This window comes from Babylonia areolata, chromosome 21 (assembly GCF_041734735.1).
Source record: "Babylonia areolata isolate BAREFJ2019XMU chromosome 21, ASM4173473v1, whole genome shotgun sequence".
Taxonomy (NCBI): Eukaryota; Metazoa; Mollusca; class Gastropoda; order Neogastropoda; family Buccinidae; genus Babylonia; species Babylonia areolata.
Genome location: NC_134896.1, coordinates 3,173,540 through 3,194,930, shown reverse-complemented (window position 1 = coordinate 3,194,930; position 21,391 = coordinate 3,173,540). Strand labels below are relative to the sequence as shown.

Genomic DNA, 21,391 nt, shown 5'->3' with positions numbered 1-21,391 from the left:
TGCATGTGTGTGAATGACTGGTGCGAAAGCACTTTGATTTGTCTCTGCACAAGATTCAGAGCTATGTAAATACCATTATTATTATTATTATTAGAAAAAAGTCCACTCTGATAGGCACAAGAATGTCTACGCATGCACTCAAGGCCTAGTTGGGTAACGGTGCTGGTCAGGCATCTAACCAGCAGATGTGCTGGTAGCATATGTATGGATTTTTTCCAAACGCGGTGATGTCTCTTTGAGAACCTGAAAACCGGAAAAGTGTTGTTGTCTCATGAGTGAATTTCATGTCTGAGCATAGTATAAGCTGTCAGCTTGCCACTGCTCTGTGTTTCATATGTGCTACGTGTCTTGTACTTCTTGAGTTCTGACTGTACGTTTGTTTGAACCAAAAACAAACAGAAACTCCTGTTCACATTCTGTACATTTAGTCCTACCCTGTCGCCATGTTTTTGAACATACACTGCAGGATATAAGACTTTTAACATGCAGAAAAAACAGTTTCTTCTCTCTCACCCCCATGTCCCCTAACCTCCACACCACCCGCCCCACCAAAAAAAAAAAGAAAAAGAAAATAGTGCAGAGCAAAAACTAGAATTCATTATCTGTCAGAGGCAAAAGGTAAAGAGAGATTACCCTTGGGAAGGTGTCCAGCACAAGGACAGAGTTGTGTCCCCAGGGAGGCAAGCTTTGACACACCAGCTGACAGACGCTGGCTTTGGCACATCTGTAGTCAGACAACGCCAGTCTCTCCCTCTTTGAATCTCTCTCTCTTTCACACACACACACACACACACACACACACACACACAAAACACACACATTCCAGCATGCACACACACATACACTCACATACATACATACACATGCACACCACACACACCAACATGCACACACACATACACTCACATACATACACACCACACACTCCATGCACACACAAACACACACACATACATACATATGCACACCACACACGCCAACATACACACAAACACACACACAGCTTCACAACAGAAAATAGGACAGCATTCTTAGTTCTTTTTCATCATTCACAACATATTCAAACAGTAAAATCAACACCCAATATCAACTCAATGGAATGCAAGATGAACACATGCTAAAGATGCAGTTTCTAACAGACACATTTTACACCAAATGTACTATGTACACACTCTCTCTGTCTCATTTTTCACATGTTCATGCATGCAAAATGATACAGATATGCATTAAAATCTTTCACACATATTCATTAAAATCTTTCAATGGCACACTTGTTGAACACACTAAAAATCCTTTGCAACTTTCTCTGTGGAGCTGTTTGCTGTGTTCAAGTTGTTTTAGTTGTTTGCATTCTTGTTTTAATTTCATGAAAACTAAACGCGTTGGGTCACACAGCTGATCAGGCATCTGCTTAGCAGATGTGGTGTAGCGTATATAGGTTTGTCCAAACGCAGTGGCGCCTCCTTGAGTAACTAGCTAACTTGTTCTCATTCTGTGGTATGCATACACTTTACTAGATGAGAATGCAAAAAAAAAAATCCCTGAGCTGAGGCAAACTGAAGATGAAAATGTTGAAAATGTTTACCTTCAACATGATAATATCCTGTCACTGTCAGTTCATGGCATGAAGTCATGTTTACCTTCACCATGACAATCCTGTCACTGCCAGTTCATGGCATGAAGTCATATTTACCTTCAACATGATAATATCCTGCCACTGTCAGTTCATGGCATGAAGTCATGTTTACCTTCAACATAATCCTGTCATTGTCAGTTCATGACATGAAGTCATGTTTACCTTCAACATGATAATCCTGTCACTGTCAGTTCATGACATGAAGTCATGTTTACCTTCAACATGATAATCCTGTCATTGTCAGTTCATGTCATGAAGTCATGTTTTCCTTCAAAAAGATAATCCTGTCACTGTCAGTTCATGTCATGAAGTCATGTTTTCCTTCACCATGACGATCCTGTCACTGTCAGTTCATGTCATGAAGTCATGTTTTCCTTCAAAAAGATAATCCTGTCACTGTCAGTTCATGTCATGAAGTCATGTTTTCCTTCAAAAAGATAATCCTGTCACTGTCAGTTCATGTCATGAGTCCATGTCCTATACGTCCTCAAGTCTGCATAATCATGTCCTTCAAGTCATGTTTTCCTTCACAAAGATAATCCTGTCACTGTCAGTTCATGTCATGAAGTCATGTTTTCCTTCAAAAAGATAATCCTGTCACTGTCAGTTCATGTCATGAAGTCATGTTTTCCTTCACAAAGATAATCCTGTCACTGTCAGTTCATGTCATGAAGTCATGTTTTCCTTCAAAAAGATAATCCTGTCACTGTCAGTTCATGTCATGAAGTCATGTTTTCCTTCAAAAAGATAATCCTGTCAGCAAAGCAAACAGCAGTGCTTCTGTCTCTCCATCACAACAATACCTGAACAGGGCAGGACCAGTAAGCATACACACACACCAACACACATCATGTTCACATGCATGTATGCGGTCTATAATATGCACACACACACACACACACACACACACACACACACACACACAAAGACACGGACATACAACATCCTGGGCAAGAAAAGGAGAATTATTTCCTGGGCACACTTCAGTAACCTGTTCCTTTTTTTTTTATATTAACAGCAAAACTGTCAACATTTCAGTCTACTCTGCTCTGAAGACAATCAAGTGGATCAGCAAGGTTTTCACTGGAAAGCTATTTGCACAATGTGCACTGTTTCAGATGCAGACAGTTAGGCAGCATGTCAGTTTCTAGGCTTTCAATTCCAGTGTGCTCATACTGCACAACTTGAAATTTTATCTTAGATCTGCAAACAATGAAGAAATACCTACTGTGTCACACAAAACCATTAGAGCAGAAAAATCTCAGCATATTTGAACCACACTTATATCTGTTGTGTACTACACTGTGATTGTGTACGCGTGTGTGTGGACATGTGTGCACCAACATACATGTGTCAAGGAACAAGGGTCAGTGCATGATGTGTAGACAAGTCATCATCTTTAAATCATATACATGGGCATGTGAACACCTCCAGTCATAGACATCAAAGCCAAACATGTGAACACCACAACAAGCAAGTCAGTTCAGTTGTAAAACAAACAACAAAGACCCAAATTGCACTCAACCACCAATTCCAGCATGACGCATGACGAAAGAAACAACCGACTTATTGCAGATAAAACAGATTCAACAACTCACCACAGGCAAAACAGGCAAGACAATCAGTGAGACCTCCATCCCTGTGTATATCTGCCACAACTTGAAACAACCCTCACTGACCATTGCAGATATCTGACCTGACAGTGATTTTCTTCAATTTCTGAAAATGCTGCAAATAATGAGGTGTTTGGGGCAACGTGTTTGATCAGTGAAAGCTGGCCAGGTGTTTTAGGCAATGTGTTTGATCAGTGAAAGGTGTTTTAGGCAATGTGTTTGATCAGTGAAAGGTGTTTTAGGCAATGTGTTTGATCAGTGAAAGGTGTTTTAGGCAATGTGTTTGATCAGTGAAAGGTGTTTAGGTGTTTTAGGCAATGTGTTTGATCAGTGAAAGGTGTTTTAGGCAATGTGTTTGATCAGTGAAAGCTGGCCAGGTGTTTTAGGCAATGTGTTTGATCAGTGAAAGGTGTTTAGGTGTTTTAGGCAATGTGTTTGATCAGTGAAAGGTGTTTTAGGCAATGTGTTTGATCAGTGAAAGGTGTTTTAGGCAATGTGTTTGATCAGTGAAAGGTGTTTTAGGCAATGTTTGATCAGTGAAAGCTGCTGGCCAATGATTTATCACACCAGCCATCTGCTGTCCTCTTCCTGTTTATCGTCTGTCAGTCAGTCTGCTCTGTCCATCAGTCTCAATCCCTTTGTTTCATTTTCCATTTGACAGATTAGATATTTGTCATGTGTGTTGTTATTTGTAAAACACACACAATATACAAAATCCATACAATGTCAAAAATCACACACATGTGTAAACAGACCATACATTTACAACAAAGACTAGCAGTCATCCATGATGACCAAAACATCTCATTTCCCTGTCAGAAAAAAAAAAAAAAAAAAAAATCCCCCCCCCCACCCCCCCCAAAAAAATCAAACCAAACAACAATGACAAACAACCTTCAGAAAAAAAAATAATATCACACAATTATAACTTGACAATCATGTACAAAAAATATTCATGTAACTTCCGTCAGCATTAAGGACTGGCCAAAATTTGATTTCACACATCCAGATAACAATCAGTTTGCATTCTGTACACGTTTTCACAGGTTGAGTGAAGACCATTTTTTCTATCAGTTTGATGACATCATCATTCCTGATTCACCTCAGATGAACCACGCAGAATAATAATCAAATCAACTGATGAAGCGATGATTTAAAATACATATTCATGATCTTTCTTGTAAAGCAGCAGTGCAGAGAAAACTTTCGCTTCAAATCCTGACATCAATTTTGTGTATAATTTGTCACATTTTTGTTGTAGTTGTTGCCAATAAATGATTTTTCATATAATTGGGAAGATAGACTGATCAACCCCAACCCCCCCCCCAAAACAGCAGTTATTTATAAAATGATAATGCACTTAGAGGAGGAGTTTGTATTATACTCCATGTTTGGTGATACATATGCTTACCATGTCAAACTGATGCAAACTGATAATGCACTTTGTTAGTGTACATTTAGTTTCCTTTTTTCTTTCTCACCAATAAACAATCTGTTGTCAACTAGGGATGATTCTTTGATCCACACTTGACAGTTATGCATGAAATAATAATTTTTTCAACACTCTTCAATTTCCTGAAGAACAAAATGACACAGTTAAGAGGACATTTCCATGTTCTCTTATTCTTCCTTATCATTCCATGTTCTCTCTTATTCTTCCTTGTCATTCCATGATCTCTCTTATTCTTCCTTATTCTTCCTTATCATTCCATGTTCTCTCTTATTCTTCCTTATCATTCCATGTTCTCTTATTCTGCCTTGTCATTTTTTTTTTTTTTTACATTATAGTTATTATTTATTTATTTATTTGTGTAAGCTTATCTATTATTTATTCACCTTTTTTTTCTTTTTTTTTCCTCAAGGCCTGACTAAGCGCGTTGGGTACGCTGCTGGTCAGGCATCTGCTTGGCACATGTGGTGTAGCGTATATGTAATTGTCCGAACGCAGTGACGCCTCCTTGAGCTACTGAAACTGAAACTATCATTCCATGTTCTTATTCTTCCTTATCATTCCATGTTCTCTCTTATTCTTCCTTGTCATTCCATGTTCTCTTATTCTTCCTTATCATTCCATGTTCTCTCTCATTCTTCCTTATCATTCCATGTTCTCTCTTATTCTTCCTTATCATTCCATGTTCTCTCTTATTCTTCCTTGTCATTCCCATGTTCTCCTCTTATTCTTCCTTATCATTCCATGTTCTCTCTTATTCCTGCCGTCAAGCAATAATTTTCGCTTCAATTCCTTGATCATCATTGTGTATAATTTTCCATTGTTTCATGTTCTCATAATATTCTTTCTATAATTGCAGATTAGTTACCTTATCAACCCCATTCTCTCCACTCTCCTAATAACATGCTCTTATTTTGAATGATAATTCACTGTTCAGTAGTAGTTATATTCTCATGTTTGCTATATATCTTACCATGTCAAACTGATGCATATGTAATGCACTTGTTATGACATTATGTTTCCTTTTTTCTCTTATCACCATTTAACAATCTATTTGTCACTGGGATGATTCATGTTGTCCATCCTTGCATTATGTATTAATTTTTTTCACATTTCCAATTTCCTGAGCAATATGACCATTAGACATTTCCATGTTCTCTTATTCTTCCTTATCATTCCATGTTCTCTCTTATTCTTCCTTTCATTCCATGTCTCTTATTCTTCCTTATTCTTTCCATGTTCTCTCTTATTCTTCCTTGTCATTCCATGTTCTCTTATTCTTCCTTATCATTCCATGTTCTCTTATTCTTCCTTATCATTCCATGTTCTCTCTTATTCTTCCTTGTCATTCCATGTTCTCTCTTATTCTTCCTTGTCATTCCATGTTCTCTCTTATTCTGCCTTATCATTCCATGTTCTCTCTTATTCTTCCTTATCATTCCATGTTCTCTCTTATTCTTCCTTGTCATTCCATGTTCTCTCTCATTCTTCCTTATCATTCCATGTTCTCTCTCATTCTTCCTTATCATTCCATGTTCTCTCTTATTCTTCCTTATCATTCCATGTTCTCTTATTCTTCCGCCTTATCATTCCATGTTCTCTTATTCTTCCTTATCATTCCATGTTCTCTTATTCTGCCTTATCATTCCATGTTCTCTCTCATTCTTCCTTATCATTCCATGTTCTCTCTTATTCTGCCTTATCATTCCATGTTCTCTTATTCTTCCTTATCATTCCATGTTCTCTCTTATTCTGCCTTATCATTCCATGTTCTCTTATTCTTCCTTATCATTCCATGTTCTCTTATTCTTCCTTATCATTCCATGTTCTCTCTTATTCTTCCTTATCATTCCATGTTCTCTTATTCTGCCTTATCATTCCATGTTCTCTTATTCTTCCTTATCATTCCATGTTCTCTCTTATTCTTCCTTATCATTCCATGTTCTCTTATTCTTCCTTATCATTCCATGTTCTCTCTTATTCTTCCTTATCATTCCATGTTCTCTCTTATTCTGCCTTATCATTCCATGTTCTCTCTTATTCTTCCTTATCATTCCATGTTCTCTTATTCTTCCTTATCATTCCATGTTCTCTCTTATTCTTCCTTGTCATTCCATGTTCTCTTATTCTTCCTTGTCATTTCCTTTTCATGTTTTCCCTTTCTTCCTTCCTTCCTTTCTGTCATCATCATCATTTTCAGTTTTTTACAAGAAAAAAGTTAAATGTCTGTTCACAATCACAATGCCATCTGACACACACACAAAATGAATATGTGTTCACAATCAAACTGCAGTATGAAAAAAAAATATATATATATGAACACAATGTATTTACAAAATCACATCCAGATACACTGCCACATATCACAAACAGATGATCACATCACAGCACAGAATAAGTAGCAATAAAGCATTGTGAAGACTTGCATACATGTACAAACAGCTCATCATGTATACAAATCCAAACCTGTAAATCACACTGACTCACACAGCCAATGGTTCCACAACACCAGTAAACACTGGATATCTAGTGTTTGTCATGACAGGTGATCTGAACACTGACGGCCACTTCTGGACACACACACACATGCACACACGCATGCTCACACACGTCTAATCACCTTTTATCACTAGCAATAATCACCTGTCTTCACTCTTTGTGACAACACATGAAATCTATGAACAGCACACATGCAGATGAACAAGTACCAAGCATTGCACCTCGAGCCAGAGCAAAACGCCCAGTACCGTCAAAGCAAACATGTTCTTGCCAAATGTTTGTCTTTCTCCACACAATCTTTTGGCACCATCACGCACACAGAGAAACACTTTTTTTCTTCACACTTGTAACACAAACTCACACAAACACACTTCTATTTGCTATAGTAAAACAAGAGCCATGCTCCCCCCTTCCTACACACACATACAGTGTTCCCCTCCCCACCCAACACACACACACAGCGTTCCCCTCCCCACCCAACACACACACACATAGCGTTCCCCTCCCCACACAACACACACACACACACACAGCGTTCCCCTCCCCACCCAACACACACACACACAGCGTTCCCCTCCCCACCCAACACACACACACACAGTTCCCCTCCCCACACACACACACACACACACACAGTTCCCCTCCCCACCCAACACACACACAGTTCCCCTCCCCACCCAACACACACACACACAGTTCCCCTCCCCACCCAACACACACAGAGTGTTCCCCTCCCCACCCAACACACACACACACAGTGTTCCCCTCCCCACCCAACACACACACACAGTGTTCCCCTCCCCACCCAACACACACACACACAGTGTTCCCCTCCCCACCCAACACACACACACACAGTGTTCCCCTCCCCACACAACACACACACACACACACACAGTTCCCCTCCCCACCCAACACACACACAGTGTTCCCCTCCCCACCCAACACACACAGTGTTCCCCTCCCCACCCAACACACACCCAGTTCCCCTCCCCACCCAACACACACACACACAGTGTTCCCCTCCCCACCCAACACACACACACAGTGTTCCCCTCCCCACCCAACACACACACACAGTGTTCCCCTCCCCACCCAACACACACACAGTGTTCCCCTCCCCACCCAACACACACCCAGTTCCCCTCCCCACCCAACACACACACACAGTGTTCCCCTCCCCACCCAACACACACACACTGTTCCCCTCCCCACCCAACACACACACACTGTTCCCCTCCCCACCCAACACACACACACACTGTTCCCCTCCCCACCCAACACACACACAGTGTTCCCCTCCCCACCCAACACACACACACACAGTTCCCCTCCCCACCCAACACACACACACAATGTTCCCCTCCCCACCCAACACACACACACAATGTTCCCCTCCCCACCCAACACACACACACAGTGTTCCCCTCCCCACCCAACACACACACACAGTGTTCCCCTCCCCACCCAACACACACACAGTTCCCCTCCCCACCCAACACACACACACTGTTCCCCTCCCCACCCAACACACACACTGTTCCCCTCCCCACCCAACACACACACACACAGTTCCCCTCCCCACCCAACACACACACACAGCATTCCCCTCCCCACCCAACACACACACACACACACAGTGTTCCCCTCCCAACCCAACACACACACAGAGTGTTCCCCTCCCCACCCAACACACACACACAGCATTTCCCTCCCCACCCAACACACACACAGAGTGTGCGCACCATTCCTGTGACCTGGTTCCATTTGCAGGCACACAGCAGTTGATCACAAAATTCAATACAGTCCATGAAGAGACAACAGACACACAGCTCCATCACTTCAATCCATCTTCACTTCAACTTGCTGAATTCACAAAATACAAAATTCTGTTGTTGAGTGTCCAGTTGGGCAAATGGAGCACAAAAAACAACTGCCAAACCATTCTCATGTGGATCTTTGGTAGGAGTGAAAATCTTTCTCCTGTGGGTCTTTGACAGAATAGCAGTGCAAGTGAATTGTTGACAATTGTAATCCGCGTGTGTGGGGTGGGTGGGGGCTGGGTGGGTGCGGGTATGTGCTGATTATCTGGTTGCGGTTTTCCGCAATTTATCTTTATTCTTATCTTATCTGTCTATTATAATCAATGTGCAGTATAGTAGGCTATGTTCATAATTATATTCAAATAATGTTTCTTAATTCTTTCTGTTTTTACATTAAGAATACTAGTTATTACCTGCAGTGTGTGGATGTATGTATGAAACCGTGTATGTGATATATTTTACATTTGTATCTTCGTAATATTCGTAAAAGCTGTTGTTGACTTTTACAGTTATGGTCCCCATGTTGTTTACTTGTCTATGTTGTGATAATGCACCTGACCAAATTTCTCCAGTTGGAGATAATAAAGTTATTCTTATCTTATCTTATCTTTACTGGCACTCTGCAGCACACAGCGACAGAGGGACCTATCAGCCTGTGCAGTTCTGACCAAAAACACTATCACTGAAGCGGTGCTTACTGTTCACAGAGAAAACTCATCACTGTCACTGTTGCTGGGTTCGATGGAATTCATCTCAGAATCAATGACACAGTGGAGTGCTGGCCGTGTGGTAACGTGTCCACCAAGGAAGCCAGAGAATTTGAGCGCACTGGTTCGAATCCAACAGTCGCCAGTATTTTCTCCCCCTCCACTAGACCTTGAGTGGCGGTCTGCACGCTAGTCATTCAGATGAGACGATAAATGGAGGTCCCATGTGCAGCATAGAATTAGCGCATGTAAAAGAACCCACAGCACCATAAGGGTTGTCCCTGGCAAAATTCTGTAAAAAATTCCAGTTTGATAGGAAAACAAATAAAATTGCAGGCAGAAATTTTTTTTTTCAAAAATGGATGGTGCACTCTGTGTAATGACACACTCTCCCTGGGGAGAGCAGCCAGAATTTTACACAGAGAAATCTGTTGAGACAAAAAGAGTAATACAATACAATAGAATACAATACAATACAACAGAATATAATACAGAAACTCACACTTGACCACTGGTTTCGTTTCAATCAAAGCTGCACTTCAAGTGCACACTCGGCAAAGCAAAGCAAAGCAAGACAATCATTGTAAGTACTTAAGTAATACACTGTCAGCATTTTTCACAATTCTTGAACTGTTGGAGGCTGTGAACCATATGAGGTGGTGCAAGGTTTGAGGTGGTGAACTGTTTGAGGCTGTGAACCATTGAGTGGTGAACTGTTTGAGGCTGTACCTTGGGTTTGAGGTGGTGAACTGTTTGAGGCTGTGAACCATATGAGGTGGTGCAAGGTTTGAGGTGGTGAACTGTTTGAGGCTGTGAACCATTTGAGGTGGTGCAAGGTTTGAGGTGGTGAACTGTTTGAGGCTGTGAACCATTTGAGGTGGTGCAAGGTTTGAGGTGGTGAACTGTTTGAGGCTGTGAACCATTTGAGGTGGTGAACTGTTTGAGGCTGTGAACCATTTGAGGTGGTGCAAGGTTTGAGGTGGTGAACTGTTTGAGGCTGTGAACCATTTGAGGTGGTGAACTGTTCAAGGTAGCATACTGTTCTGTATCAACTGAAAGGTTTGAAGTGGGGTACTGTTTCAGACAGCAGTGATCTGTTTTCGGTGGTCATTACAAAAGGTGGTGTATCTATCAGCACAGCAGCAGCAGCAGCGAAACACAAAAACAAAATCAGCACTTTATATCAACTCATCGATCATTTTCTAATCAGCTTACAGTTTTTAACTATATCAACATACCAGCTCTTACACTACAAGAAATGTGTTGCTCTTCCCAATGTCCTTCCATTTCTGTTTTCTTCAATCCCTGCACCTGCTGATTTTTCATTTTTTGTATTTTTCTGCCAATAAACAGGGACAAGAATAACATCCCCAAGCAAACAGGTAAATCAAAATATAAAAACAAAATATGAAAATACCTATATTTTTATCTATTCAAAAATATCATAAAAATCAATAAGTATAGAAATAAGTGGAAAGAAAAACTAAACAAACAAACAACTAACTGCTTAACAAGGTAGACGGGTGGCAGCGTGTCACTGGCAGTCCCACATGGTGTGTACAGTGTGTCATGTCTCAGGTCCTCACATGTATTCCAGACTGTTCCAGTCGATGCCTTGGAAGAAGTTATGGGCCTTGATCTCCTCTGCCCCTGCCATGCCAGGCACCCAGACGTTCTCGTGGATTGTAGCGAAGCAACTGTCATGCACACACACACACAGGGCCATTACAATACATGTTCACACTTTCTTGTGGATTGCAGCGAAGGAACTGTCACACACACACACACACACACACACACACACACACACACACACATGGCCATTTCAATACAAATTCACACTTTCTTGTGGATTGTAGCGAAGCAACTGTCACACACACACACACACACACACACACACATGGCCATGTCAATACAAATTCACACTTTCTTGTGGATTGTAGCGAAGCAACTGTTATAGCCACAGGGGCATTTCAATACATGTTCACATGTCTGCGCTGATAGCAGCAAAGCAACTGTCACACACATGGGCATTTCAATACATGTTATTTCCGTGGTAGAAGAATATCAAACTAAATACCTGCTGTGAATAGCCTGCCACAATACAGGACAAAGGACATCCACAATACAGGACAGAGGACACAGGACATCCACAATACAGGACAAAGGACATCCACAATACAGGACAGAAGACAGAGGACACAGGACATCCACAATACAGGACAAAGGACATCCACAATACAGGACAGGGGACACAGGACAAAGGACATCCACAATACAGGACAGAAAACAGAGGACACAGGACATCCACAACACAGGACACAGGACATCCACAATACAGGACATCCACAACACAGGACACAGGACATCCACAATACAGGACATCCACAACACAGGACACAGGACATCCACAATACAGGACATCCACAACACAGGACACAGGACATCCACAACACAGGACATCCACAATACAGGACAGAGGACAAAGAACATCCACAATACAGGACAGGACAGAGGACACAGGACATCCACAACACAGGACACAGGGCATCCACAATACAGGACACAGGACATCCACAACACAGGACACAGGACATCCACAATACAGGACATCCACAACACAGGACACAGGACATCCACAACACAGCACACAGGACATCCACAATACAGGACATCCGCAACACAGCACACAGGACATCCACAATACAGGACATCCGCAACACAGCACACAGGACATCCACAATACAGGACACTTACATCCTGCAGCAGGCTGCGACCCTCAGTGGAGACGTGGCTGGGGATGAAGATGTTGGTGTAGGGCAGGATGCCCTCAGGGTGACACACCATCAGACTCTGTAACATCACACCATGACACATCACAACATGACATATCACACCACAATATATCACCACATGACACACCATCAGACTGTAACATCACACCATGACACATCACAACATGACATATCATCACACCACATGATATATCACCACATGACACACCATCATACTCTGTAACATCACACCATGACACATCACACCATGACACATCACACCACACAACAGATCACACCACATGACACATCACACCACATGACATCACACCACATGACACATCATCACACCACACCACACCATACCACACACGACACATCACACCACATGATACACCACATCACACCACATGACATATCACACCACACGACACATCATCACAACACACCACACACGACACATCACACCGCATGATACATCACATCACACCACATGACACATCACACCACACAACACATCATCACACCACATGACACATCACACCACATGACACATCATCACACCACATGACACATCACACCACACAACACATCATCACACCACATGACACATCACACCACACAACACATCATCACACCACATGATACATCACACCACACCACACATCACATGACCCATCACCACACCACATGAGACATCACCACACCACATGACCCACATGACCCATGTAATGACACACCATAGCACATGACACATCACACCACATGACACATCACACTGCATGACCCATCACCACACCACATGACCCATGATACCACATGACCATTGTGGTAATAACACACCATACCACATGACATATCACACCACCCGACACACCATCACATGACACAGCATCAGACTCTGACACATCACACCACATGACACATCTTCAGACTCTGAAACCACACTACATGAATGTCAATAATAATAATAATAATATGAATGTGAATTTATGCAGCACTTCTGTCTAAAAAGGGCTCTAGGCCAAGTACAAAATCAGGTAAACACACACACACTCTCTCACACACACACAAAATAACCAACTGTCTTCTGCCAGGGGTATTCCTGTCTTTGTGTCTATCAAACTGAACAAACTTTGTCATCAGACAAAGCACAGAAGAAAAAAATTCTTTTGGGGAATCTTTTTTTTTTCTTCTTCCCTAGACCTAAAAAGCGTACAGAAAATAATGGAGCTTATTAAGTTCTTTATCTTTGGCCATTCTCCATTCCTCTGAGAAGACACAGGAACAGTTTGTGTCTGTTGACAACATGCAGAGTGTAGGCCTGGTGGTAACACGTCCGCCTAGGAAGCAAGAGAATCTGAGCGCACTGGTTCGAATCCCCCAGTTGCCAGTATTTTCTCCCCCTCCACTAGGCCTTGAGTGGTGGTCTGGACGCTAGTCATTTGGGATGAGACGATAAACTTAGGTCCCATGTGCAGCATAGAATTAGCGCATGTAAAAGAACTCATGGCTACAAAAGGGTTGTCCCTGGCAAAATTCTGTAGAAAAAATCCACTTTGATAGGAAAACAAATAATACTGCAGGCAGAAAAAAGAAGGGGGGGTAACGCTCTCAATGTAGCAATGTGCTCTCCCTGGGGGATCACAAAATCTCCCTTGGAGAGCACCCTGAATTTCACACAAATTTGTCAGACAAAAAGAGTAATATGACACCATACAATGCTTCACACTCTCTCCATCTCTTCTTTGTGGTGTCCCACAGGGCTCAGTGCTCAGTCCCTTTCTGTGTACCATGTATACCACTCCCCTGTCCTGCTGCTCCTAACAAGCAAATGCAGCTTTATTCAAAGTCAACTCAGCTATTATACAACAATAATTAGTCATCAAATAGATGACTAAAAATGTATGCCACAGTCTATGTACTTGGAATATGACATCTTAACTCAAAATACTGTCAAACTGCATCTTATTATATGTCTATGTCCACTATCTGGTATGTTATTTTATGCCTATCCTTTAACTGTGATTATTATTGCACATTATTATTGCACATTTAAGCGTGTTGGGTTATGCTGCTGGTCAGGCATCTGCTTGGTAGATGTGGTGTAGCGTATATGGAATTGTCCGAACGCTGTGACGCCTCCTTGAGCTACTGATACTGATACTGCACATGTATGGCTGTGATAATGTATGTATGATTTACAAGTTACTGTCTAGGATTTTTTGTTGTGGTTGTCTACTGTGATTATTAATTGTATGCATGGGTTGCTCAAGGTTGACATCCAAGCCTTTCATGTCTTTTTATGTACACATGTTGAATGACTGTGATTTTCATGCATTTTTAATGTGTTTAACATCACCAACAGACAGAGAGTTCGATAGGGGGAGAGAGGGAGAGAGAGAGAGTGTATGTGTGTGTGTGTGAATGGCACAGTGAGCACACCACCAAAGTGCTGCCCTGTGCACAGGCCCTGTGTGAATCCCACCCCTTCCGTCCTGCTCACCTTGCCCACCAGCAGTTCGTACAGCAGAGCTCCCAGGCTCCACCAGTCACAGGCCGCGTTGTAGCCGTTGATGGACCGCACCTCTGTACAACACATCATCATCATCACTGTCATCATCATCACTGTCATCATCACTGTCATCATCATCACTGTCATCATAGTTATCAGTCAAAGGCCGCCTTGTAGCCTGTGATGAACTACACCTCTGTACATCACATCATCACTGTCATCATCATCATTGTTATCATAATCATCACCATCATCATTGTTATCACAGCTGTCGTTCAACACCATCATCATCACTGTTATCAATGTCACAGCATATCACAACAAATTTCTGCATAAATTTGACAGAACACAAAGAAGAATCATCTATAAAGTTCTGACATATAGCAGTGAACATTGTAGCATGTGACATAATGCATAGAGATAGAGACACCATGGCAGACTCAGATGTTGGGCTCCCGACCCTGTGTTGACCAGTGATCAGGGTTCCAGACCCAGTGTTGACCAGTGATCAGGGTTCCAGGCCCTGTGTTGACCAGTGATCAGGGTTCCAGACCCAGTGTTGACCAGTGATCAGGGTTCCAGGCCCTGTGTTGACCAGTAATCAGGGTTCCAGGCCCTGTGTTGACCAGTGATCAGGGTTCCAGGCCCTGTGTTGACCAGTAATCAGGGTTCCAGGCCCTTGTTGACCAGTAATCAGGGTTCAGGCCCTGTGTTGACCAGTAATCAGGGTTCCAGGCCCTTGTTGACCGGTAATCAGGGTTCCAGGCCCTGTGTTGACCAGTGATCAGGGTTCCAGGCCCTTGTTGACCGGTAATCAGGGTTCCAGGCCCTGTGTTGACCAGTGATCAGGGTTCCAGACCCTGTGTTGACCGGTAATCAGGGTTCCAGGCCCTGTGTTGACCAGTGATCAGTGTTCCAGACCCTGTTTCAGCATAGTGCTGTGTCCCTGACAAAGGCACTTTACTCTGTTTTTCCTCACTCCACCTGAGCAGTGTCTGACTATGGATGGTGAAGGTTCAAAAACAGAAAGCCTTCCTATGCCAAGCCCTTGAGAGAGTGGATATGAATTCACTGCCCTGACAGCCAAAGGCTATGGGACCTTGAACTTCAAAGCATTGTGTGGCCAGCCAGTGCAGGCTGCACAGAGAGGGTCGTACCTGGGGCGACGTACATGTGCTCCACAGCACTCCAGTCTATCTCCTTCTCCAGCTGCCCCACCTGGCAGAAGAAGGTGAGGAAGATGTGGCCCCCCTCCCCCAGCAAGATGTTGTCTGGCTTCAGGTCTCTGCCAACACACAGCACCAATACATGGCTTCATCAGTACATCATGTGTCTACATCACTGATATCACATGTCTACATCACTATACTACAATCAGACTTCAGGTCTCTGCCAACACACAGCATCTATTCTATACATGTCTACATCAGTACATCATGTGTCTACATCACTATACTACAAAGAGACTTCAGGTCTCTGCTGACACGCAGCATGGCTACATCAGTATATCACATTTAAATTTAAAAACACTTTATTGATCCACATGGAAATTAACGTGTGCAATCACAGGCTCGTTGTAAACACACACACACACACACACACAATATACACACCGTAAAAGACATTAAAACAAGTCAAATAGGAACTCGCAGTAGCTGACGATAGACTAAAACAAACGACAATCCACACACATGGTGCGTGGTAAGACAATTAGGTATTGCACAACAGTGTATTAATTTTTTTTCTTCTAAATCTAGTAAATAAATTGTATATGTTTAAAACCACACACACACACACACACACACACACGTTAAGACAATAAGGTATTGTACAACAATGTAAACATATAAAAACACCCAACAAATAAATTGTGTATTTATGTAAAATGCACACACACACACACACACACTTTCGCTGCAATGTTTACATTAGTACACAACATGTCTACATCAGTGTATCACATGTCTACATCACTGTACGACAGTGAGACTTCAGGTCTCTGGGCAACATGCAGCATGTCTACATGTCTTCATCAGTTTATCAAATGTCAACATCACTGTACCACAAAGTAACTTTAGGTCTCTGGCCAACATGCAGCATGTCTACATCAGTACACCACATGTCTACATCACTGTACCACATGTCTACATCAGTATACCACAATGAGACTTCAGGTCTGGGCAACATACATCACATCTACATGTCTACATCAGTACATCACATGCCTGCATCACTATAATTACAATGAGACTTCAGGTCTCTAGGCAACATTACATCACATCTACAAGTCTACATCACTTAACAATAATGAGACCAAAATGTCAATATCCATATATACCACAATATCATTGTACCAATATAACTTATAAGACTAAGAGCAAAATGTCAACATAGTTATAATACTAACAGTAATACCAACACATACCAAACTTATCACACACTTACACCAAAAGAGATAAAAATGTCTGATACACATTAAAATTCTAAGCATCCACAGCATAACAAAGCACACACAACACATCACAAGGCAACATGCATACAGACTATCACACAGCACAGCACAACACAACACCACACACACACACACACACACACACACACAACACATCACAAGGCAACATGCATACAGACTATCACATAGCACAGCACAGCACAACACAACACCACACCACACACACACACACAACACATCACAAGGCAACATGCATACAGAATATCACACAGCACAGCACAACACAACACCACACCACACACACAAACACATCACAAGGCAATGTGCATACAGACTATTACACAGCACAGCACAACACAACACAACACCACACACACACACACACACACACACACACACCTCCACAGATAATGCCCAGGGCATAAAGAGCACAGCACAGCACAGCACAGCAGAACACAGCACAGCACAGCACAACAGAACACAGCACAGCACAGCAGAACACAGCACAGCACAGCAGAACACAACACAGCAAAGCAGAACACAGCACAACCACTGAGCCAGCACAGCAGAACACAGCACAGCACAGCAGAACACAGTATAGCAGAGCAGAGCAGAACACAGCACAGCACAGCACAGCAGAACACAGCACAGCAGAGCATAGCACAGCACAGCACAGCAGAACACAGCACAGCCCCCCACCTGCAGATAATGCCCTGGACATAAAGAGCACAACTCCACACAACACAACACAACACAGCCCCCTACCTGCAGATAATGCCCAGGACATAAAGAGCACAACACAGCCCCCCACCTGCAGATAATGCCCAGGACATAAAGAGCACAACACAACACAACACAACACAGCCCCCCTCCTGCAGATAATTTCCAGGACATAAAGAGCACAACACAACTTAAACACAGCCCCCCACCTGCAGATAATGCCCAGGACATAAAGAGCACAACACAACACAACACAGTCCCCCACCTGCAGATAATGCCCAGGACATAAAGCGCACAACACAACACAACACAACACAGCCCCCCTCCTGCAGATAATTCCCAGGACATAAAGAGCACAACACAACTTAAACACAGCCCCCTTCCTGCAGATAATGCCCAGGACATAAAGAACACAACACAACACAACACAACACAGCCCCCTTCCTGCAGATAATGCTCAGGACATAAAGCGCACAGCACAACACAACCCAGGACATAAAGAGCACAACACAACACAACACAGCCCCCCACCTGCAGATAATGCCCAGGACATAAAGTGCACAGCACAACACAACACAACACAACACAACACAGCCCCCCACCTGCAGATAATGCCCAGGGCATGGAGGCGAGACAGGGCGATGATGATCTCGGCGGCCCATCTCTTCACCACAGACTCTGGCAGCACGACGTGCTCAGGACTCTCCCCGTCCAGCTGCTCAAACAGGTCGGACACCACACGACCTCGGTGCCGGGTCGGGGACTTCAGGTCGCACTCAAAGGACGCAGAGCGCGTCATGTCCCCTGACACGGACCTGTTGAAGGACACCTTTCTGGGCACTGCAGGGAGGTCTGAGTGCTGAGAACCCCCTGACACCCACCTGTGTGGGCAGGGGGGTAGACCTGCCAGTTTGCTGGGTGGTGTGGGAGGCACGCCCTCCGTGTGGGCCATCAGTGTCTGGCTGTCCCCCATGGGTGTCAGGGTTCCGCTGTCCGACACAACACTGCCAGCCCCCAGACCCCCCACCCCAACACCATTCACACCACCATGACCTCCCACCTCCCTGCGCTGTGCCGACTGTGTGTGCTGAGGTGTGTGTGCACTGTCGGCGTGTGACGAGACGCCACTGACCCCGTCCCCCCCTCCTTGCTCCTCCACAACACCGTTACCTATGGACTCATCGTCTGAATGGGTCTGGGAGTCGTAAATGCTGATTTCTGGGGAACAGTTGGAGTCGGTGGAGATGAGAGAGCTCTCTTTCTGACTGGTGTCCTCAGATCTAGAGGGCGTGTCAGAGTCTTTGGACACAGACGTTTCTTTCTGACTGGTGTCATCAGACCTGGAGGGGGTGTCACAGTCTCTGGACACTGATGTTTCCTCCCGGTCCACCTGGGACAGGGTTCGCTCCACGGAGCGCAACAGTTCCCGGGAATGCTCCAACATGCTGGACACCTCCTGGCCCCCGTCCCCGGGGTCAGATGACGTTTGGGCAGCGGGGAAGTCCGCAGAAAAGACCTCGTCAGGGATAGTAGAGAGAGGCCCCAGTCGTGACGAGGTGTCCAGGTCGGAGTGACCCCCTTCGCCACAGGAGAAGGAAGAGCTGAGGCGCGCGGTGTCGCTGTCAAAGCTGTTGATGGAGAAACACTCCAGGGTCACCTTGCTCTGCTGCAGCACTTCCTGGAAGTGGTTGGCACCGTCCATGCTGTCTGCCTTCCCTGACACCCTGCTGTCCCCCTCTCCCTCACCCTCCTCCTCCTGACCGACCCACTGGTGGAACTCGTCTGACGACAGACTGGACAGGCGGTGTGCAGCCACCGCTTCCTTTCTGCCTGACACAGCGTCCTCGTCTGATCTTTCCCTCAGGTCAACACCGGAACTGGAGGGCTGCTGCGGAGCATCCTGGCCTGCCTTTAGCGTGGCACTGAGGTCCTCGTCAGGGGACATCACTGTAGCTTTCAGCTCCGAAAACCTCATGGCAGACTCTGACAAGGCCGCTTTCTTTGGGGAATCCTTCTTGCTGCGGACAGTGCCGTCAGAGGGAGGGCTGTGTTGAGGGGGGGCAGTGGACACCTTGCCGTCCTCACCAGGTCTGTCCCTGGGGGGAGGTCCGTCATGGGGCACAGCGTTGGTGTCCTCGTGCATCTTCTGCCCCATGTAGATGTTGGAGGGTGACGGGCCCTGCAGGAAGTGGTCCCCCCCTGCCCCATTCACCTGGCCAGCCGTCTGCTGCAGGTAGGATGCAATGTAGGACCACAGGCGCCCCCCACTGGCGTACTGCAGCAGCAGGAAGATGGCGCTGTCCGTCTCAAAGAAGCGGTGCAGCGTGACCATGTAGGGACAGCTGGTGGGCAGGATGCTGCGCTGAGAGCTGTCAGACACCACGCTGCCGCTTGCCAGCTTGTGGATTGTCTGAAAAACACCTGCACACTTTGTAACACAGCTCAGTGTGGTGTGGTGTGGTGTAGTGTGGTATAGTGTGGTGTAGTGTGGTATAGTGTAGTGAAGTGTGGTATGGTGTGGTGTAGTGTAGTGTAGTGTTGTGTATTGCACTGCACTGTACTGCACTGTAAGTACTGCATTACATTACACTCCAATGCACTGTTCTGTAACTGTACTACATTGCATTGCATTGCATTTCACTGCATTGTGTCGCATTGTGTGTTGCATTGTGTGTTGTGTTGTGTTGTCTTGTCTTGTCTTGTGCTGTACAGTGCTGTGTCATGTTGTGTTGTGTTGTGCTGTGCTGTGTTACTTTTTGTCATATTCTGTGTGAAATTCTGGCTGACTTGTTGGGAGTGCACTGTCACTGTGCAGCACCACCCTTTTTTCCTCTTTTTCCCCCATTTGCAAATGTATTTCTTTAACAACCAAAGTGGATTTTTCTTTACATTTTTGCCTTTTGTTTCCATAGTTCGTTTGTGTGCGCTAAGTGCATCAAGGTCTAATGTACACAACACACCACATGTGGACAGTGTCACCTACATAATGCACCACCACATGTGGACAGTGTCACCTACATAATACACATGTGGACAGTGTCACCTACATAATACACATGTGGACAGTGTCACCTACACAATGCACCACATGTGGACAGTGTCACCTACACAACATACCATGTGGACAGTGTCACCTACACAATGCACCACATGTGGACAGTGTCACCTACACAATACACCACATGTGGACAGTGTCACCTAC

General features: G+C 44.3%; 1 protein-coding gene and 1 long non-coding RNA gene across 2 annotated transcripts in view; both read right to left on the bottom strand.

The window, feature by feature from the left end:
- Positions 1-1,028: 1,028 nt before the first annotated feature.
- On the bottom strand, positions 1,029-2,106 carry LOC143296264 (uncharacterized). Its single transcript, XR_013057117.1, has 2 exons — positions 1,749-2,106; positions 1,029-1,640 (listed from the first exon to the last, which is right to left on the bottom strand). It is a non-coding gene; the product is annotated as an uncharacterized LOC143296264 (long non-coding RNA).
- An 8,366-nt stretch (positions 2,107-10,472) lies between these two features.
- The window catches only part of LOC143296405 (ribosomal protein S6 kinase delta-1-like), a 28,927-nt gene continuing 18,008 nt past the window's right edge, over positions 10,473-21,391 (bottom strand). The window contains 6 exon segments of the mRNA XM_076608300.1: positions 10,473-11,388; positions 11,390-11,425; positions 12,486-12,581; positions 15,009-15,091; positions 16,175-16,302; positions 18,792-20,599. Coding sequence (XP_076464415.1) covers positions 11,311-11,388; positions 11,390-11,425; positions 12,486-12,581; positions 15,009-15,091; positions 16,175-16,302; positions 18,792-20,599 — 2,229 coding nt within the window. The 3' untranslated portion in view covers positions 10,473-11,310.